This window comes from Pristiophorus japonicus, chromosome 13, assembly GCF_044704955.1.
Source record: "Pristiophorus japonicus isolate sPriJap1 chromosome 13, sPriJap1.hap1, whole genome shotgun sequence".
In the NCBI taxonomy this organism is placed as follows: Eukaryota; Metazoa; Chordata; class Chondrichthyes; family Pristiophoridae; genus Pristiophorus; species Pristiophorus japonicus.
The window spans coordinates 61494304-61514610 of record NC_091989.1 but is presented as its reverse complement, the minus strand read 5'-3'; the positions used below and the strand labels follow the sequence as shown (position 1 = coordinate 61514610).

The following is a 20307-nucleotide window of genomic DNA, read 5'->3' as shown; positions in this document are numbered from 1 at the left end:
TGAATGCTGCTCCCCTCTCGGATTGTGAAATCACTCCGCAATTTGAAAAGCTTCAAATATATGTATTAGAAGAGGTGGAGGAAGAGAGATTGTGGGTGAAGATACATTGTCTTTATAGTTGAGACAGCAAGTAAAGACTATATATTAAGTTGTGACATTGAATATAAAAACAAAAAAATGGTATTGAATTTATGCAAGACAGTTCTGCAAACACCACTGTAGGAATGATATTAGCTTTATTGGAAGGAACAGCAGGAGCAGCGAGATTGGGGCACAGGAGCGGCGAGTGATCGTGGAGCCTTGCGATCGGGGCCCAGGAAAGGCATGAGTTTGGGGCCAGAAGAGACGTGAGCCCAGGGGCAGCACGGGCCAGCCCACACTGCGATTGTGTGCGCACTAGGTCCGTGCAGCTGAGCTGGTCTCCAGTCGTCTTGGTTAATCCTTGCCACTGGACCAAGACCTAGCTCTGTCAAGCCCGTGTGATGACTGGTGTGCAACGGCCACCACGCGTTAAAAATATCCACCCACAGGAATCTTCCAGCAGTCAGGATGTAGTTCAGAACCTGAAATATTAGGTCCTTCATTGAAACACCTATGAACGCATCCCTTTTTGGCGTGGAAGCAAGTCATCCTCGAAACAAAGGACTGCCTATGATGATGATTGGAAGGGCACAAAGATTCACTAGAATTATATCAGGAACAAGATCTTAAGAGTTATGGAGAAAGGCTTGAAAAATGTGGTCTTTTTAACTGGAATAGAGGTTAAGGGGGATATCATGAAAGGATTTCAAAATTATGAAAGATTATAAGGATAATTAGTGAAAGATTGTGTCTCCTGGTTGGCGAATCAGTAACGAAGGTACATTAACTCAGGATTAATTCTAGAGTAAGCAGTTCCAGTTGAAGAGCTAGCTCTGACACAGGCATGATGGGCTGAATGGCCTCCTTTGGTGTTGTCATTTCTAGAATTCTGACAGGTTGATGAAAATAAAATTCACATTATATAACAACCTATATTATTGAATCCATGAGATTATTACGGATATTTTGCAGATATTTATTTTGGTACTTTATATGGACAATGCACAGAATTTTAAATTCCGCAATAAAAAGACTCGAGATTGCAAGCTGGCACCAGAAATGTCCCCACCAGGGATAGTAGGAGACGAAGGGGCTCTCATGGTAACTCTTAAATTTCTGAAGGATAAAAATTAATGAGGCTAAGACAGAAGCATTGTGAAGCTTCTTTATATTCGTATTCCACCAGGGGGTATAGTCATGTAGGCAGTTTACTGCTTGTGCTTACCATTCTGCTTTCTCTGCCTCCACCCTGACCCCTGCCCAAACTGTTCGATCTGATGCTTCGAGATGACTTCTACGGTACATCCATCTCACTTTCACTCCTATTTTCTCACATTATATGGAACCCTCCCAGGTCATTGGGTTCAGTCAGGCTCTAAGCTAGTATGGAAGATAAGCTTACTTGTCACCAGGATGTGTTGTGGAAATTCAAAAGCAGATGGCTTCATTCACACCAGCATTACAGCACAGCAAGAGCTTCAGGACTCTTAAATGGATGGCTGCCTCGATGTTGTGGTCTGGTACACCACACTGTCAGGAGGCCATATCAGCTAAATTGGTTAATGAAGTGCCTGTTCAAGCATCTCCAACCTTTCCCCACCCACCCAGCTCAGAATGAGCAGCGTCTTCATAAACCTCTCAATGGTAGACTCAAGGATGACAACCAACCACAGCCGTCCCTTGCAATAATTCCAGATGCTTGCTTGACGGGATAGAAAGCACAATATTTGGTCTCTCCAGGAAACCAAACAGCACATCTAAACACTGGAGCCAAGAACAGTTCAGCTTGCACTTTGGTGCTTCCACTTCTGACATGGAGCCAGATCATCCTCCCCATGTATTCTTTTTGTGGGGGTGGAGAGTGGGAGATTTCACTAGTACAGCATCTTCTACTGTTACAGTTTATCTCATACGGTTACCATTTTTACCTCAGTTGAATTCACATGTTTTCCTCACAGCCAATTGCCTCTAACAAACTTCAAATGTGGAAGATTGCCATTGCTTTGATCTCACCGACCAAGATCAGTGAACTGTGCGATTTGGATAAACTCGACCTTTGACCAAACTAAATCTGCTATCACGATACCAGGTCAGCAGTCTCGTCCAAAATTCCTAATAAAAGCCAAACTCAGGATTCCACCAAGCATGGTAATTAATTCTGTCCTGTAACACACCAATGGTAAATAAGACACTTGGGGCTGGAATTTGATCACCATTTCCGCCTGGTTTCTCAGCGATACTCCGATTTTTTTTGTTGAAAACCACCCGGTCCAAGTTTCGTCAAATTGTTCCACTAGCAGTTTCGAAATACCACTGGGGAGCTGACCGCCGGCGTGCAACACCAGAAAAACCGCCACTGCTCGAGTTTGGTGGTAGCGGTGCTCCGTAGTTACTGGAAAAAAAAACACTGCCCAGGAGAAAGCAGCCGGAGCAGCAGCGGTCGGTATGAAACCCTGAAAAAAAAAATTACGTTTTTTTTACATTCTTTTGCAGCGATTCATTGGAAGAGGATCCCGTGAATGTTTCCCGGTTTTTGTTCTTTGGAAAAATAATTTTGGTGTTTTCCCTAGGCCTAACTCGCAGCCTTGGACTAAATTACGAGTAAGTACCGCTCAATTTGACCAGGATTGTGTTTTCCGCCGCGAATACGCATGGAAGACCGAATTTTCCTGCCAGGCGGAAACTTTTCCATGTTTTGATCAATTTAATAATCAGCGTTTTTTGGGGAGGCAATCCAGCGGTGGCGGTTTTTGATCAAATTCTAGCCCAAATTGGTCTTGATTTACTAGTTTTTCTGTTAATTGAGCTAACTACTTGACATTAAAACTAAGAATGATTTGAAATCAGCAGGATTTCATCACAGCACATTTATATAACTACTTGGCCATGTTGACAACAATAATTTAGCAAGTTGGTAATGCTCTCATCTACTTAGAAGGTAGTGGATTCAAGTTCAAATTGTGCACAGAAGCTAGGTCCATTTTCCAGTGCAGTACCAAGAGAATACTGCATTTTGTTGCAGGTGCCATCCTTGGAGGAATATTAAATTGACTGCAACCGCTATCGAACCTACTGAGAGTTATACAATGGGTTAGGTCTACTCCTCGCACCTCTCTGATGGATAGCCTTGAGTTTTGTTGCTTATCACTGCAGAGCATCAATCACCATAAAACCATTTTCTATTATGGGCACCTCCATTGGCTTTGTCTGCAGTCTGCCAGTGAGTCTTTGTAACAAAAATACAATTTTCATTCAATCAAGTGTGTATATCTTATCTTGCATGTCATTTTAAAAGTGTTGGTAATACAGTTCTAAAATGGACTGCAGACGCTTTATTGGAAACTAAAATGGCCTCCGAGACTTGCAACTAGAGAACGCGGTTTGAACGACAGCATCTGGCCTTTCGCATTCCTCCTGGTGGGATATGCCAGACGATCATGGGGAGTTAAAATAAGCTGTAAGAGGAAACGCAAGAGTCATAGGAGGTTACAGCATCATTGACTAAGGTGTCAAGACTGTTGACATGTTCGTTGTCTAATTCCAAAGAAATTGCTTTAATTTCAAAGAGAAAATATTCTTGCAGCGTTCAGAGTTTGTTCATTGTGCCGCTACAAATGGAGACGAAGAGTTCTGCAAGCAACCACTTCTGTACCAGAGAGATAACTTTCAACCGAAAAAAAAACATCAGGTGGTTTCGAGAATGGGTGGCCAACCCCCAACGCCAGTTTACCGTATAAATTGTGGATTGTGCCTCATATCAGTTTTGCTTCTATGAATCATAATTGAGTTGCAAATTCTGCGACAAACCATTTATGGTTGGAGTTAATTGGTAGACCCAGGTGATGCTGTTTCAATACAACACAGATAGCAAAAGATGCAATTTTCAGTTCATAGGGGATATCGTTTGCTTTTGGAACTGTTCGCAAGAGGAAGATGCTACAGAAAACTCAAATTGTAACACTCTTGTGCCAAAATCTAAGCAGTCAGCTCAGCCTGCTGCCGAGGAAGTTTCTTCAATGCTAGATAAAATTTTGGATAAGCTAGAAATTGCTGCCCATTGCATGTATAATGTGGGGCCATTTGGATTCCTTGTCTAGAGAACAGGATTTCTTGCCTAGAGAACAAGATTTCTTGCCGAAGAAGTATCTTTTCGCACTTCTGGTGAACTTAATAGCCACAGCTGTGTAGTCTGCAGGAGCAGCTCACAGTGGCTCTGAGCTGGGTCGGTGGACTCCACACCTTGGCTGTCACAGACATCTGCTGGCTTTGCCTTGCCAAACTCTCCTTGTGACAAAAGTATGTTGCAAGGGCAAATCCCCTGTCAAAGAAGCAGACCTTGGAGAGAACTGAAACTGTGGATCAACACTTGGGGAGGAGGCACTCTGAAGCGACCGAACACATTCCAGGCTACCTTTGTACTGAATGTGTGATGCCTGCGACCAAAAGGGGTCTTATGCAACGTTTCTCGTTAATTCCCGAATAAAATGGGTTACCAATGAAGAAGTTCTGCCCTTGAACTTCAAACTGGGAGCTGGCAGGGAATGGACTCTGAACCATCTCAAAACAGCACAGGAGAAAGAATTGCCATGGAAACGGAGAATCACCGAGTCGACAGGTTGAGAGAGGTGTTGAGCTGGTCATTCGCCATCAGTCATCTCCAGGAGGGTGTAAAACCTCATTAGTACACTGGCGCCGTGGTAGCAAATTATTCTTTCACTATTATCCAAATAGCCATAAAGACTTTTTAAAATGGAAAAGGTATCATACGAATCTTGTCAAAGTTCTCTTGTCTGGGTAGAGTCACATTTGGGTTTGAAAGGTTTGGTTCAAATAAAGTTCATGTTTGACACCACTGAAATGGCAGTTTAATATTTATGTGATTAAAAATAATGAGAAATGAATGAAGTTTAAGAAAAAAGCTGACTGTAGATATTTCAACATTTTTCATTTTTATTAATTGACTAACATTTCTATCTACATATCTATAAATATATAGATAATCCAATCACACTTACTTGGCCAATTTGCATTCATCAAATTGAGTGAAGAAGCAACAGACGGTCCCAGCAGAGAGCCCCCCTGACACAAGTGTGATCAGAGTTAGAATTCCCATCACCTCTGTGCTTGTTGACCGACATTGGCTTCCAGTTAAGCAATGCCTTGATTTCAAAATTCTCATCCTTGTTTTCAAATCCCTCCAAAGCCTCACCCCTCCCTATCTCTGTAATCTCCTCCAGCCGCCACCCTCCTCCTCCTCCCCCCCCCCCCCGGGAGGTCCTGCGCTCCTCTAATTCTGCCCTCTTAAGCATCTCTGCTTATAATCACTCAACCATTGGTGGCTGTGCCTTCTGTTGCCTAGGCCCCAAGCTCTGGAATTCCCTTCCTAAACCTCTCTGCCTCTCTTTCCTCCTTCAAGACACTACTTAAAACCTACCTCTTTGACCAAGCAACTGCCTTAATTTCGCCTTTAGCGGCTCGGTGTCAATTAAAAAAAACCTCATAATACCTGTGAAGCGCCTTGGGACGTTTCACTATATTAAAGGTGCTATATAAATACAAGTTGTTGTTGTTGCTGTAGCTCCACTTTACCGGCCCAATAGCCCATGAGGAAGTTTTCACACTGGGAGCATGGGAATCACTGAATTTACAGTATACTGGGGACGAAATAAAACTATATCTATTTCATTCAGCAGAATGATTTGTAATGTATAGCACTTCAATTTAGAGACAAAAATAACATTTTCATGCCACTATTTGCACAGGAACTAGCCCAACAGGAACTCAATTTTTTCAAAATACTTTTAGTATAAATTAACGACGTAAAATTGTGAATTTCTTCAACTTCAGACTCAGATCAAATTATATTTAAAACATTTAACAGCTGGAACTATTCAGAATATGGCTTTGTGAAAAATGGCAAAATTGATGTTTTTTTTTTTAAAACAAAACAAAAAATACATTCAAAGCTCCAGCAAAAGTAACGTGCAGAGATGGAGGAATGATGCAGTGAATGAAAATCCGGGACCATTTCCTGGGCTTGCAGTAACACATGTTCTTTTAAGCCATTGGCAATTCATGAGCTGCTGCATACCTTCCTGTCACATGATGATAGATCTGAAGAAAAGTTAAATAGAATTCCGTATATTTAAAAGCACAAGCTTCTCTTGAATAAACTTTAAAAAAAATCTCAGCAGTTATAAGAAATTATCAAAACACAACCAGTACGAATAGAAATTAATTTTAAAATTAAACACAAAAGTTTTCTGTGGGATACCAACCTGTCTTTCAATGTCAGACAGTAACGTGCTCGCACCCAGTCGGAACAATTCTGGCTTTAGCCAATTGTTGCCCAACTCTTCTTTGATCAGCGACAGCCAGGTCAGTGCATCGTTCGCAGTACGAATACCACCTGCTGGTTTAAACCCAACCTGCAGAACACAATACAATGGTTACAAGGTTACATCAGAAGTTTTAGCTCCGACATACAAGCGCTCTCTCTAAACTGATCATCTTAACTTGCCAACTTCTATTTGGAACAGAGGAACAGGAGTAGGCCATTTAACCTCTTGAGCCTGTTCCGCCATTCAGTGAGATCATGGCTGTAGCTAAAGGTTTCCTTCCATACAGTGCCCACAGGCAGCTTTCACTTCACTCTCTATGTTGCCAATTGTCTTACAAGATAGTCCCTGGTCAGTCTTCATCCAACTCTTCACCTGGTAAGTTGTCATGAAGTGGTCATCAATACACCAAGTCTTGGGTGCTGTGAATCAATCTGGATATTATTAATAAAAACATATAGCTAAATTGCATCCAACTGTCAGAATACAACAGATGATGTGAAGCTTTGTTCAAGCAAAGGACATTGATGAATGCCAAGTGGAATGCAATTTGCTTAAACTTAATTACAGGCTTAGGCAAGTGAAAGAAAATTTTCAATTATTAAAGGTTACAACCAACTTTTTGAACGTCAAGAATATTAAATACTAAAAAATTACAGATCATTGAAAATACTGAAGGCTGAATCATAATTCCAGTTTTTGCAACTAGGTATCACTTTGTACTTGCTATAACCAGTTTGCCAGCAGTATCTATTTGTACAAGATGGTCATTGTAATGTGCAAGTACTGTGTTGAACAAACATCTTCCTCTCAGAATCCAGCCATTCCAACATCATCACATCTAGGGTTGATACAAAAAATAACACCTGTTCTAAAGTAATTTCTACATGAGTGGCTGACTTAATAAAGTTGAAAATCTATCCCAGCCGATTCCATCTTGTTCCAGCCCGTCTCCAAGACAGACAGACGACAATGAACTGGCTGCATCACTCTATCACTGTGTCTGGGGATACTGGGTCAGGGTGCAAGCAGTCGGATGCTCTGCTGTAGCACCCGCAGCATGCAGAAATTCAAAATGGCAGTGCGAGACTAGATGCAAAGTATTGTTGATGAATAATTAAAGTTTCCAAGTTTTAGCAGGGCGAATACATATATCATCATAATTTAAACTTAAACTCTATGTTGATGTAAAAAGTATGCATCGTTATCATGCAGACCATTTGGCTAATAGGATACTGTGGATTGGATTTATCAATAATTATTAGAATCACAACTGATCCGAATCACAAATTATTTTCAAATGTTCCAATACAACACTGCACAGGAGAGTAATGTAGAAATGGAGGTCCCAATTATAAAGCACAACACAAGCACTGAACACAGCTCTGGTTAGAGCTACTTGTAATCAAAATAAAACAAGCTGACTCTTTAGTTGTTTATAATATTATCCCAACACCTACTACATTATTAGGAACTTGTTTGTACAAACAGAAGGAAACTAAGAGAGAGTTATGTAAAATGAGTATGTACTTTTAACGATTAAATTTGCTTGCAACAATAGCACATGAAAAAAATAGGAAGCGTTTTTTTAAAAAGGAATGTCACATTCAAAAATATTGCTACATTAACATCTTAAGACCCAGACTCTTAAGCATAAGCACACAGAGGTAGCATTTCTGCTTCGAGTGCAATTTGTGCCCGGAGTGCTTCTCTCTATTTCCCCCTCCCCCCCCCACCCCAAGTTTCTGCTCGAACTCATTTGCATATGGCCGAACATAAAATCTGCCATGAACCAGCGCAATCGGGCAGAGTTTTAAAACGTAATTTAAAAAAATTAATTATGCTTTAAGAAACATTTCTCAATATAGTTAAGAGTAGAAACTTGATGCAGTTTGATTAATACAGCTGAAAATGGGTTTAGCACAAAAAAATAAGCATTTATCAGTGCCCAATCACCTGATCTGAGAGTGACCTGATTTTAAATGACATAAAAATATACAGAACCATTTTCTATTCATAGTGGGGGACAATAGTCAGTTTCTTAGTAAATTAAAAAAAATATATTCAAAAGCTTTTAAAACTGCCGATTAGTGTCCTTGCGACCAAACAAATCAACTTTAATTTTTAAAGCCCCCTCGAAGGCTTGAAATCAAGCATAAGTAGCGGTAACTCTCAACGGTGATTAATTCATCCTGACGCAAGGCCTAGTGCAATTTTTTTTGTTGTTAAAACTAGCGCACAAGATTGCGAAAACGAAATTTGCACATCGTCATTTGCACTTAAAATTCCGCGATCTTTTGCGCAAGTTGCGGCCGAATTGCGCCGATCCAAGTCAGCGTAACCAAATGGAAGCTATACTCCATAACCTTCAAATGATAGGCAAGCAAAACTACACACAAACATTGAAGAGTTATCAATCTTTTTAAACTAACAGTGCTGAGGGTTAGTGGAAAGGTGTAAAACAATTGGCTGGTTCCTTCAGTCAGAGTGGATTAAGCCACATTATGAGTTGACAACATTGCCATTTTCTGGTGAAAGCAGTGCTAAACATGGAGCATGTACAGCATGTATACCAAGTCTTTTTTGAGTCAAGGGTACAAGCTCCAAGCAAGCAATGACATTTATTAATTGCATACAGATTTAACTCCAGCTGCACTTTCATCCTGGAACTTTACATGTTTTTTTGCCCATACGACTTAGAAGTGGATAGACTCCTGACAAGCCCGTTCAAAGGCGGTCCTTGATCTTTTAATTAAGCCGGAATAGAAAACTTGATTTCTGTGCGTCTCTATCACAACAGCTCTGAATATTCTCATTTAAAGATTCCAATCCATTCTTTCAATCCAAGTAAATCATTCACAATTGGGTTCTTTATGAAATGCTGAGCCTCACAGCTCCTGTTCATTGCAACGTGCTACCGTATTTAGGCAAACAAATCATTTTTCTAAAAAGAGTACATGGAATCATGTTGAACAAGTCATATTAGAAATTATACTTCAGAATATTTCCCAATTGCTGGCGTACCTTGTAACCTGTCTTCGCACAATAGTCTCTGATGGCCCGTACCATCACTAGGGCAACAGGGAATGTTGCATTCACCCCTTCTTTTCCTGTAGAGGTTTTAATAAAATCCGAACCTAAAAAAAATATTAAAAGGGAGTGACATTTAAAATAATGAGAGCATTTAATAGAAAGTCACCATCTCATCATTTAGAGATAAGCTTTTGAACAAAAGCAGAAGAACTTTTGGGTCCGATTCTCTGCACAACTGTTCAGAGCTTGCTTTCCAACAGTAGTAATAATAGTGTTGCTAAGTAATTATCAATAATAGTGTTGATAGAATTAAATACTGCAAAATCTCTGACTTTCTGCAAGAATTCAACACAAGACTGGTAAACCATAAAGAAAACTGAAAAAGAAAAATGAAAAACAATGTGAAGAAAATAAGCAGGCTGAGTAGAAATGTCGTAAATATAAAACTAGAAGTAAAGGTTCACTTGTTATAATCTCAAAATAAATGCGGCTCAGTTGGCAGCAACTCTCACCAGAGTCAGAAGGTTATGGGCTCAAGCCCCACTATGATTTGAGCAAGCAATCTAGGTTAATAACAGTACTGAGCAAGTGCTGCATTGTTGGAAGTGCTTCATTCAGATGAGATGTGAAACCAAGGCCCCAATTGCAGTGTTTTAGATATAAAAAAGGTCCCAAAATCATGATGCTTATGATGGCGAAATGTGGCTCCAATTATAAAACAGAATAAGCACTCAAAATGAAAAAAAAATATTTATTTGGTTGCAACTGAAGAGGAGCAGGAGCCCTCTCAGTGACCAGTCCAGCAATTGTCCCTCAACCAACATGGAGAAAAATGGACTGAATGGACACATTTGTGGGATGTTGCTGTGTGTAAATTTGCTGCCACATTTATCTACAGCAGTGACTGCACTTGATGTGATTGTTTGGATGTGAAGCACTATGGGATATCCTGAGGATATGATGAGGCACTATATAAACAAATTATTTTCTTTTATGCAGACAGAACAATACATTTCAAGGCAATGGAGTACTGCAATATATATTTGGTCAGCTTTCGATCAATCATAAATACATATCGCACCTGAGTAAAACTACACTTTATAGATAATTCATAAACTAATAAGGATTACTTTCAGAATAAAGCAGCAGTGCAGCCTTTTCCATTGTTCGCACAACATTCCACCTCGATGTCAAGTAGACGACAACGTATTATTTTAAAAATAAACAAGTAGTTGCCTGGCATGGTGTACATCCTTGAATTCATACGTATAGAATCGGAGGCTCTAAAAGCATTAGCATTGTGGAATCTTTTTAAACTGGGCAAAATGTGGGGCAGGAAAAATCCATATACCATGACTGGAGACATTATATTTTGAGAAATTATATTTTGGGCAAGCATTTTGGACGAGGACCTAAAACAGCTCTTCCCAAGTTTCAAATGCAATGTGTTATTGGATCCCCCACTAGAGAGTGAAACTCATTTACTCAGCATGCAGAAATGAGCGCAAAGTGACAGTTTTTAGTGCAAGAAACCTGAGGTCACAAGAAGCCATCTGTTCAAAAGGGAGCATATGTCAGTCTGTGGAAGATACGATTTCAGCTGGTATTTAAAGCGTGTGTTTCCAAGCAGCTTTCATAAGACTCCATACCTCTGGATGCTGTCCACCGGGCTCTCCCTCCATAGGAGGCTGTTAGGTCACTGTGGCTGCCAATTGAAGCCTTAAAGATTTGGGTGTGATCTCTGGAGAATAATGTTAAGAGTAAAATGATTGGGATTTGGCCACAAACAGACTTCAAAGAGATTCTGAAGAATAAGCCTTCAAGAATACCTTGAAGAGCTTTATGTTTGGAGGAGCAAATACATCTGTGTGAACAACAGGAGAAAATGAAGTGAGGAGGGATCAGGCAGGTTAGATCACATGGTTGGCTGAAAAGTACTACAAGTAGAAATTTTTAAAGATCCTGTGATTGTCTTCAATTTGATAACATAAAATCTTTATAAATATACAGGATGAACAAATGATTACCAGGGCCTTGTAATTAAAGTCCAAGACTTGGAAGTTCTGTCACATTTGCTATATCCAAGGCATTTTTAAACATTGTCAGCTCACAAAGGATTTGCATCACTTTTTTTAATGCGCAGTCACTATAAATTACAGAACTTAATTGTGCTTTTTCTTTAGGTTTAAAACTCGGAAGAATAGGAAACAAATTGGAATATCACCAACACAAACGATGGAGGAGGTTGCTTGTGTGACTCTGCCTTAAGCTGACACTATGAGGGTCATTTTCCAAGTACGTCAGTGACAAGTAACCTCACCCACCATCAGCATGTAATCGGAAAACCGTGAGCAAGCCCAATATGCCTTGGTGTTGGGCGAAGCACCTCAGCGTTAGCAAGGACTTGGGAAATTTGGACTAACACGTTAAACATGTGGACTGTCTACATCTTGACTACACTGTTAGACGATGTACAGTACTGTGATTAATACACCTGAATACTAGTTTCCCCCAGACCTGTCACCCTGTCCATCTCTTCCCACAAAGGCACGTGAAGTAGAGCAACAGCAAATTCAAATCCTTGCACAAAGGAGAAATCACCGACTGGTCCAAACTATCTGTCTAGATAGGAGACACAGATATGCAGATAGAGGAGGAATCCTTTTAAGATTCACTGAAAAACATACAGGTCTGAAATACCAATTGGCACCCCTGATTATAGGTAATAATACAAGTACTTGTACATCACTCTCACCTCTATGGAACGCAAACACAACTTTTCAAACTGTAAATGAAAATTTCCATTAAAAATAAGTAATGATCTTTTGATGGGCTTTCAATTGAAAAATATAGGATTACTTTTTATGTAGCCTTAGTAAGGCTTTATTCATTCTAGCACAAGCAAATTCATCTCAGGACTGTTTTATACAGTCTATAATCAGATTTTTTTCTTTTGACATTTAATAATCAGCTTTTGATGAAAAAGATAGATAACATTCTTATTCTCGATGCCTCAATGTGTCTTAATTACATCCACTACTAAATTCATTTGCTTCAATTCTCCAAGGGTTTTAGCTGCAATTCTGCACCTCATCACTAAACAGGACAAGATTAACATTTTTCAGTTCATTAAAGAAATGTTCTATGTGTTATTTCCTTTGTACTCATCTTTCTTAATTATCACGGAATGGCTAATGCTTTTTAAATACATTTTCCAGAATTAAAGTACTATTCATTTGCAAACCAAAAGACTGTGTGAAGAGTGATATAAAATTACTGACTCCAAAGATTAATGTATCAAATTATTACTGTAATTTTAAAATTCTAAGTCACGGATTATTTAATGAGAAAAGACCAGACCAAAAAAATCTATTATTTGGAAAAAAGTGTTAAATTAATTTTCAAAGTAGATCAGTACGCAATTAGTTATAATCAGCTTTATCTGCAATTATGATAAAAAGGCAGAAATTATATTTTGATTCTTTGAGGACTAGCTTTCCTTTTCATAACCAATGACTAAAACACGTGATTCTGTGTTATTGGAAAGAGCAAGTTTCCACAATGAGAACTATCCTGTTCAACTGTACTGGGGTGGGTGGGAGGGGGGGGGAAAAGAGATAGAAATACTCAAAAGGGCACAGAACAAGTTCAATATCGTAAAGCTTTAATGCCTTGGGTGATAAAAATTGATTACAAGATAATGCAGGAGGCAGTTAAAGCCAACTGGTTAAGTGATTCAACTGTAGGCCAGAACATCATAAAGCCAAAATGGGAGATTATTACACTCTGGTACACAATCACATAACAGGCTGCCTGTTATATTAGACTGTTGCAAATTGTTATAGGTTTTTGGTCTGCACACCATGCACACGCGATAGCAAGTTATTATGAACAAGATCTGAGCCATTTTGCACATACGTCATCCAGTATGTCCTTATAAGCAAATACTTTCATCTGTAATGTGCCTTTTGAGAGTACACTCCCTCCACCCCATGCACAAAAGTCAAGGTTTTTTCTGAACTCCTCAGGAGCAGAAAGCTTCCCACACTTCATCTGAATGGTTACTACAGAGGAATCCATGACTCGCAACAGGATGGAGGCTTGGTCATTCTCAATTCGCCTCGGGCAGGTTTGTGGACATTCCACAGAAGTGTTGGAATGGAAATCTTAAAAGCCCCAAGGAAGGAGTCTTAACCTGCAACAAAGTTGGCACGAACAGGCATACAAATAAAGAAAAAAAACAGCGAATAATAGAAATCCAAAATAAACAGAGACAATGCTGAAAATACCCAGTGGGTCAGTCAGCATCTGAAAAGAGAAAACATGGGTTAGCTTTTGGGATGTGTGCCCTTTATCTGCTGCTTCTCACCTTCTCAATATTCTCTCGTACTTTTTCCAACCATATGAAAATGCTCGTCTGCTTTTTGGTTTTCAGTTCTGGTGAAGGGTCGCACCCTAAATACTGACTGACCTACTGTGTACTGTATTTTGTTTACAGTGTTGCATCCTGGGTTTTGAACCAGCTGAAAAGATGTACACCCGGGGTGGGGAAATGACAAAATCTGCCATTCAGGCGAACCCCTTCATCGTTGGAAGACCAAAAAATATCTTTGACACAAGCCTGGACTGAACGAAGCAGAAAGGACACAGCAATGTCTGTGGAAACTATGATAAGATACTGTTGGGGTTCTGGCTGAAACAAACAGTGCTGGTGCACTTAGTGCTAAACATATCCATTGTTAAAAATGCAGGAGAAACCATAAGGATAGAACTAGGTTGTTTTAAGATGAATCACTCAATGGGCAGGAATCTGTACTCCCCTCTCTCCCTCCGTCCGTGTCTCCCTCCCTCCCTCCCCCCTCCCCATTCTGATGGCAGCATTACACATTTGGTCTGTGGAGAATAAAGAATGGGTCACTCCAGCTCACCTAGTTACATTAAATGAGGTTATTTGCATTTTAATAAACTACTGCCCAACAAACACAAGTTACATGTTGCTTGCAAAACACATATAGCAACATAAAAGTAATTTTTCCAGAGTTACAATATAATCCTCAGAGCTATTTACAAGTCATAATTTTAAAAGTTTAGTAAATGCAGTATTTCTCTTTGTACAGCGGAAGTAGTCTATTTAGAAAGGGCTTATTTCCAGACCAATTATAATCTGATTCTTCCTTCACAACAGTTTTATCATCTCCATCTCAATTGGTTTGCTCTACACACAAAATAAAGGCCATTTGTTCATCTGCTCAAGGCGCGTTAAGCAGCCATAAAAAGCTCCAGACAAACTAAGTGAGTGTAATAAAGTGAAATTAAATTACCAGACAAGAATTTTAAAAAGCATTTTAAAAACATGAGTTGTACAGTTCTAGCACTGAGCAAGTTACTGGCCAAATCTTACATTGTCAGCTGTGGCTCAGTTGATAGCACTCTCGCCTGAGTCAGACAGTCGTGGGTTCATGGACTTGAGCACAGAAATCTAGGCTGATAGTCCAGTGCAGTACTGAGTGAGTTCTGCACTGTTGGAGGTGCTGTCTTTTGGATGAGACGTTAAACTGAGATCCAGCTGCTCACTCAGGTGGGCGCAAAAGATCCCATGGCACTATTTCGAAGAAGAGCAGGGGAGTTATCCCCGATGCCCTGGCCAATATTTATCCCTCAATTAACATCACTAAAACAGATTATCTGGTCATCGTAACGTTGCTGCTTGTGGGAGCTTGCTGTACACAAATTGCCAGCCACGTTTTTTACATTGCAACGGTGATCACACTTCAAAAAAAAGTATATGCTTGGCTGCAAGGTGCTTTGGGACGTCCCAAGGTTGTGAAAGGCGCTATATAAATGCAAGTCTTTCTTTCTATTAAAAAAACTCAGAACCATGCAAAGGGATTAAAAAACAGCCAGAGAGCTTTGTGGATTCGGATGGCTACATGGCAAAGTAAAAAAAGAATAGAATCTGGCTCTCAGTTTCTCTCGGGTTTGTCATACTCAGCATTGGTGGCTTTCTTGCAGGAAAGAATCAAGGACCTTGCATTTATATTGCACCTTTGTGTGTCCTCAGGAGTCCCAAAGCAACTTGAATTGTTGATGTGCAGTCACTGTTATGGAGTCAAATGTGGCAGCCAATGTGCACGCAGCAATGTTCCATGAATGCACAGAAGATAAACAACCAGGTAGTCTGTTTTTGTGGTGCTGGTTAAAGGATAAATGTTGGCTGAACTCTACTGCGACTTTTCAAGTAATGTCACGCAATCTTGGACATGCACTTGAATAGGAAGCCTACATCTTTCTTTCTAGAAGGGTCAATCTTAGAGGCAAGGTCATCGCAGGCCATCCTTGCACAAAGCTGCTTTTATACTGTATTACCCTACTGCTGCTGGGTACCTGTGTGGGTCTTGCAGTCTGCGAGGACTGGCTGGGCAGCAGACCCACTAAAAGCACCAGTCCCAGCAGCTGACCTTACCAAGTCTCAGCAGCTTCAATTTGGACTGCAGCCAGCTGCACAAGATCCATATTCCGATAACCTGGCTGCAGTGGCACAGGTCTTGCACAATATAAAGACAGCTTTAGTGGCCAGATTAGAAAATGTACTCAAGGCAACTTAGGGCTAGAACATCTTGTCCTTTTAGTTAAAGAGTAATGTATAATAGATGAAGACTCAAGGGGGGGGTGGTGGGGGAAAAGGAGAAAAAAAGTGTTAGCCACAAAAGATGAATTGGGATTACACAGAATCTGCAGAATCCATATGTTCTTGTTGACCCTGGTTAGAGCCTACTATGCAGCACTTTAATATCTTCTAGCTCTGACTTACAACATACAGACACTAAGTAACAGTGCCACCTACTGCAACATTAAGAAACTGCAAAGCTAATTTATGATTCACCAAAGTGACATTTAAACACTGGCTTTTGCATGATTTCTCCCAAACTGAAAATTAATATAAATATCCTTTTACTTCACCTTATTTAAAATAAAAGTTAATTTTGCCTTCTCAATATATTCTAATCCTGTACTGTTATTGCAGTCCCTACAGGTACTCAATAGCAAAAAATTATAACTTGCATTTATATAAAGCCTTTAATGTAGTAAAACATCCCAAGGCGCTTCACAGGAGCATTAACAAAACTTAACACAGAGTCACATTAGGAGATATTACAAAGAGGTAGGTTTTAAGGAGTGTCTTAAAGGAGGAAAGAGAGGTAGAGAGATGGAGAGGTGTAGGGAGGGAATTCCAGAGCTTAGGTCCTCTGCAGCTGAAGGCACAGCAAGGACATGCAAGAGGCCAGAACTGGAGTGCAGATATCGCATCGGGTTGGAGGAAGTTACAGAGCTAGGGAAGAGCAAGGCCATGGAGGGATTTGAAAGCAAAGCTTGAGAATTTAAAAATCAAGGCATTGCTTAACCAGGAGCCAATGTAGGTCAGTGATTACGAGGCGATGGGTGAGTGGGACTTGGTGCGAGTTAGGACAGCAAAGTTTTGAATGAGCTTAAGTGGAAGATGGAAGTCTGGCTAGGAGTCCATGGGAATAGTCAAGACTAGAGGTAACATAGCCATGGATGAGGGTTTCAGCAGCGCATAAGCTGAGGCACGGGCAAAGTTACAGAGGTGGAAGTAGGCTCTTTTAGTGGTGGCGCAGATATGTGGTCGGAAGCTCATCTCTTGGTCAAATACGACACCTATGTTGAGAACAGTCTGGTTCAGTCACAGACAGTTGCAAGGGAGAGGGATGGAGTCAGCGGCAAGGGAAGGGTGTTTGTGGCGGGGACCGAAGACAATGGCTTTGGTCTTTCCAATATTTGGTTGCAGGAAATTCCTGCTTATCTCGTACTGGATTTCGGACAAACAGTCTGATAATTTAGAAATAGTGGAAGGGTTGAGGGATCGGTGAGGTAGTACTGGGCGTCGTCAGCGTACATGTGGGTCCTGACGTTATGTTTTCAGATGTCACCGAAGAGCAGCATGTAGATGAGAAATATGCAGGGGCCAAGGCTAGATACTTGTGGGGACACAAGACTTTAACGGTTGAGGAGCGGTAAGAGAAGCCATTGCAGATGATTCTCTGGCTACGACTGGAGAGAGAAGAATGGAACGCGACAAGTGCAGTCCTATCCAGCTGGACGACAGAGGAGAGGTGAAGGAGGAGGTTGGTGTTGTCAACCGTGTCAAAGCTGCAGACAGATCGAGAAGAGAAGAAACAGTTTACCTTTGTCGCATTCTATTAGTATGTCATTTGTGACCTTGACGAAAGCCATTTTGGTACTGTGGCAGGGGCAGAAACCTGATTGAAGGGATTCAAACTTGGAGATCCGGGAAAGATGGTCAAGGATTTGGGAGGTGATGGCACATTCAAGGACTTTGAAGAGTGATTACCAATAATATTTCACATCTGCATACATAGCATGAGACTGCACTTCAAAATAATTAGTGGAAGTGAAGCACTTTGGGACAGGCCAGAGTCACAAGGACCCGGACTTTGCGCTCCAGATGATGGCGTATGCTGCCATAAGCATTCAGAAAGGTCCCGCAAGTTCCAAGTTGCCGCATGCGTGTGCATGCGCGAAAACTCGGAACTTGCGATGTCAAGGTTCACCTTTACAGATCATCTGCACCAACCCAAAAGTCACATTTGCTGGCACGGAGTTGGGCTATTTTCACCAGTGTAAGGATTAATATCAATCTTAAATTAAAAATTGTATAAAAAAAAAACATGCACAAACATTTAAAATCAGCTTATGTAAATTTTGGCCTGGATTAAAACATTTAAAGTTATTTTTCAAAAAATTAAATTTTTATTGTCTTTGCTTTAGTGAAGGTATTTTTTAATTAAATAAAAAAATGGGAACATTTTTATTCCAGTATAAATTATTTAAATATTTGGGGATTCCTCATATGCTTATTAGGAATCCTCCTTTCTGATTGGAGGACCTGACCCATGTGATCCCAGGGACGTTTGTGAACCGCCAGCATCCCTGGGATCCGTGGGCCTTTACGCAGGTGTACGCCTGCAGGCTCAGGACCCAAAGTCTCCAAAGCCCGGGAGCAGGAAGTCAAGTGCAGATTTCTTTTAATTTAAATCGACTCAGAGACATACTCTGGAGGTACTCTTCCGGTTGCAAATTCCGTCCCACGGTGTTATAGAAATCCACGTTCTTTGTTTATCTGCCCTATACATGGTCTTGTATCACTGCAGAGACTGAATTAATTATCTCCTCTTTTTATCTTGTCCTCATTCTCACCCCTGCATGAAAATGCACTTGACAGAGATAGTAAATGCCAGTAGGAGACTGGGAATACATTTTTCATACATCCCCAATGCATGTAATTCCACCCTTGTACATAAGAACATAAGAAATAGGAGCAGGAGTAGGCCATTTGACCCCTTGAGCCTGCTCCGCCATTTGATAAGATCATGGCTGATCTGATCTTGGGCTCAGCTCCACTTTCCTGCCCGCTCCCCATAACCCTTCATTCCCTAATCACTCAAAAATCTGTCTACTCTCCACATTAAATATATTCAATGACCCAGCCTCCATACGCCCTGGGGTAGAGAATTCCAAAGATTCACGACCCTCAGAGAAGAAATTCCTCCACGTCTCAGTTCTAAATGGGCGATCCCTTATTCTTAAACTATGCCCCCTAGTTCTGGATTCCTCCACGAGTGGAAACATCCTCTCTGCATCTACCTTGTCGTCTATCTGCATCTACTCCTCAGTATCTTATATATTTAAATTAAATCACCTCTCATTCTTCTAAGCTCCAATGAGTATAGGCCCAACCTGCTCATCCTTGCTTCATAAGTCAAGCCCCTCATCTCCAGAATCAACCTAGTGAACCTTCTCTGAACTGCCTCCAATGCAAGTATATCTTTCCTTAAATACAGAGACCAAAACTGTATGCAGTACTCTAGATGTGGCCTCACCAATACCCTGTAGTAGCAGGACTTCCCTGCTTTTATACTCCAACCCCCTTGCAATAAAGGCCAACAATCCATTTGCCCGTCCTGATTACTTGCTGTACCTGCATAAGGACCCCAGGTCCCTCTGTACTGCAGTATTTTGTAACTTCTCTTCATTTAAAAAATAATTTGCTTTTTATTTTACCTGCCAAAATGGTAACCTCACACTTTCCCACATTGTACTCCATCTGTCAAATGTTTGCCCACTCACTTAGCTTGTCTATCTCCCGATTTTGTGTGCCCTCCTCACAACTTGCTTTCCCACCCATCTTTGTATCAGCAGCAGACTTGGCTACATTACACTCGGTCCCTTCATCTAAGTCATTAATATAGATTGTAAATATGAGGCCCCAGCACCGATCCCTGTGGTACCCCACAAGTTACCGCTTGCCAACCAGAAAATGACCCATTTATCCCCACTCTGTTTTCTGTTAGTTAGCCAGTCCGCTATCCATGCTAATATAAACCCGCGAGCTCTTATCTTGTGCAGTAACCTTTTATGTGGCACCTTATCGAATGCCTTCTGGAAATCCAAATACATCACATCCACTGGTTCCCCCTTATCCACCCTGCTCATTACATCCTCAAAGAACTCCAGAAAATTTGTCAAACATTTCATAAAACCATGCTGACTCTCTCTGCTTGACTGTATTATGCTTTTCCAAATGTCCTGCTACTGCTGCCTTAATATGGATTCTAGCATTTTACCAACTACAAATGTTAGGCTAACTGGTCTATGGTTTCCTGCTTTCTGTCTCCCTCCTTGTTCCCCATTATTAATTCCCCAGTCTCATCCTCTTAGGGACAAATTATCTTAGCAACTCTCTTCCTTTTTAATATACTTGAAGAAGCTTTCACTATCTGTATTTATACTTCTTGCCAGTTTACTCTCATACACT

The 20307-nt window shown here is 40.6% G+C and overlaps 1 protein-coding gene across 1 annotated transcript in view; it reads right to left on the bottom strand.

Moving 5' to 3' along the window:
* Positions 1 to 5343: 5343 nt before the first annotated feature.
* The window catches only part of dera (deoxyribose-phosphate aldolase (putative)), a 35577-nt gene continuing 20613 nt past the window's right edge, over positions 5344 to 20307 (bottom strand). The window contains exons 7-9 of the mRNA XM_070896668.1: positions 9444 to 9556; positions 6360 to 6509; positions 5344 to 6195 (exon numbers count right to left, since the gene is read on the bottom strand). Of these exons, the coding sequence (XP_070752769.1) occupies positions 6139 to 6195; positions 6360 to 6509; positions 9444 to 9556 (320 nt within the window). The 3' untranslated portion in view covers positions 5344 to 6138. The remainder of the gene's footprint in view (positions 6196 to 6359; positions 6510 to 9443; positions 9557 to 20307) is intronic.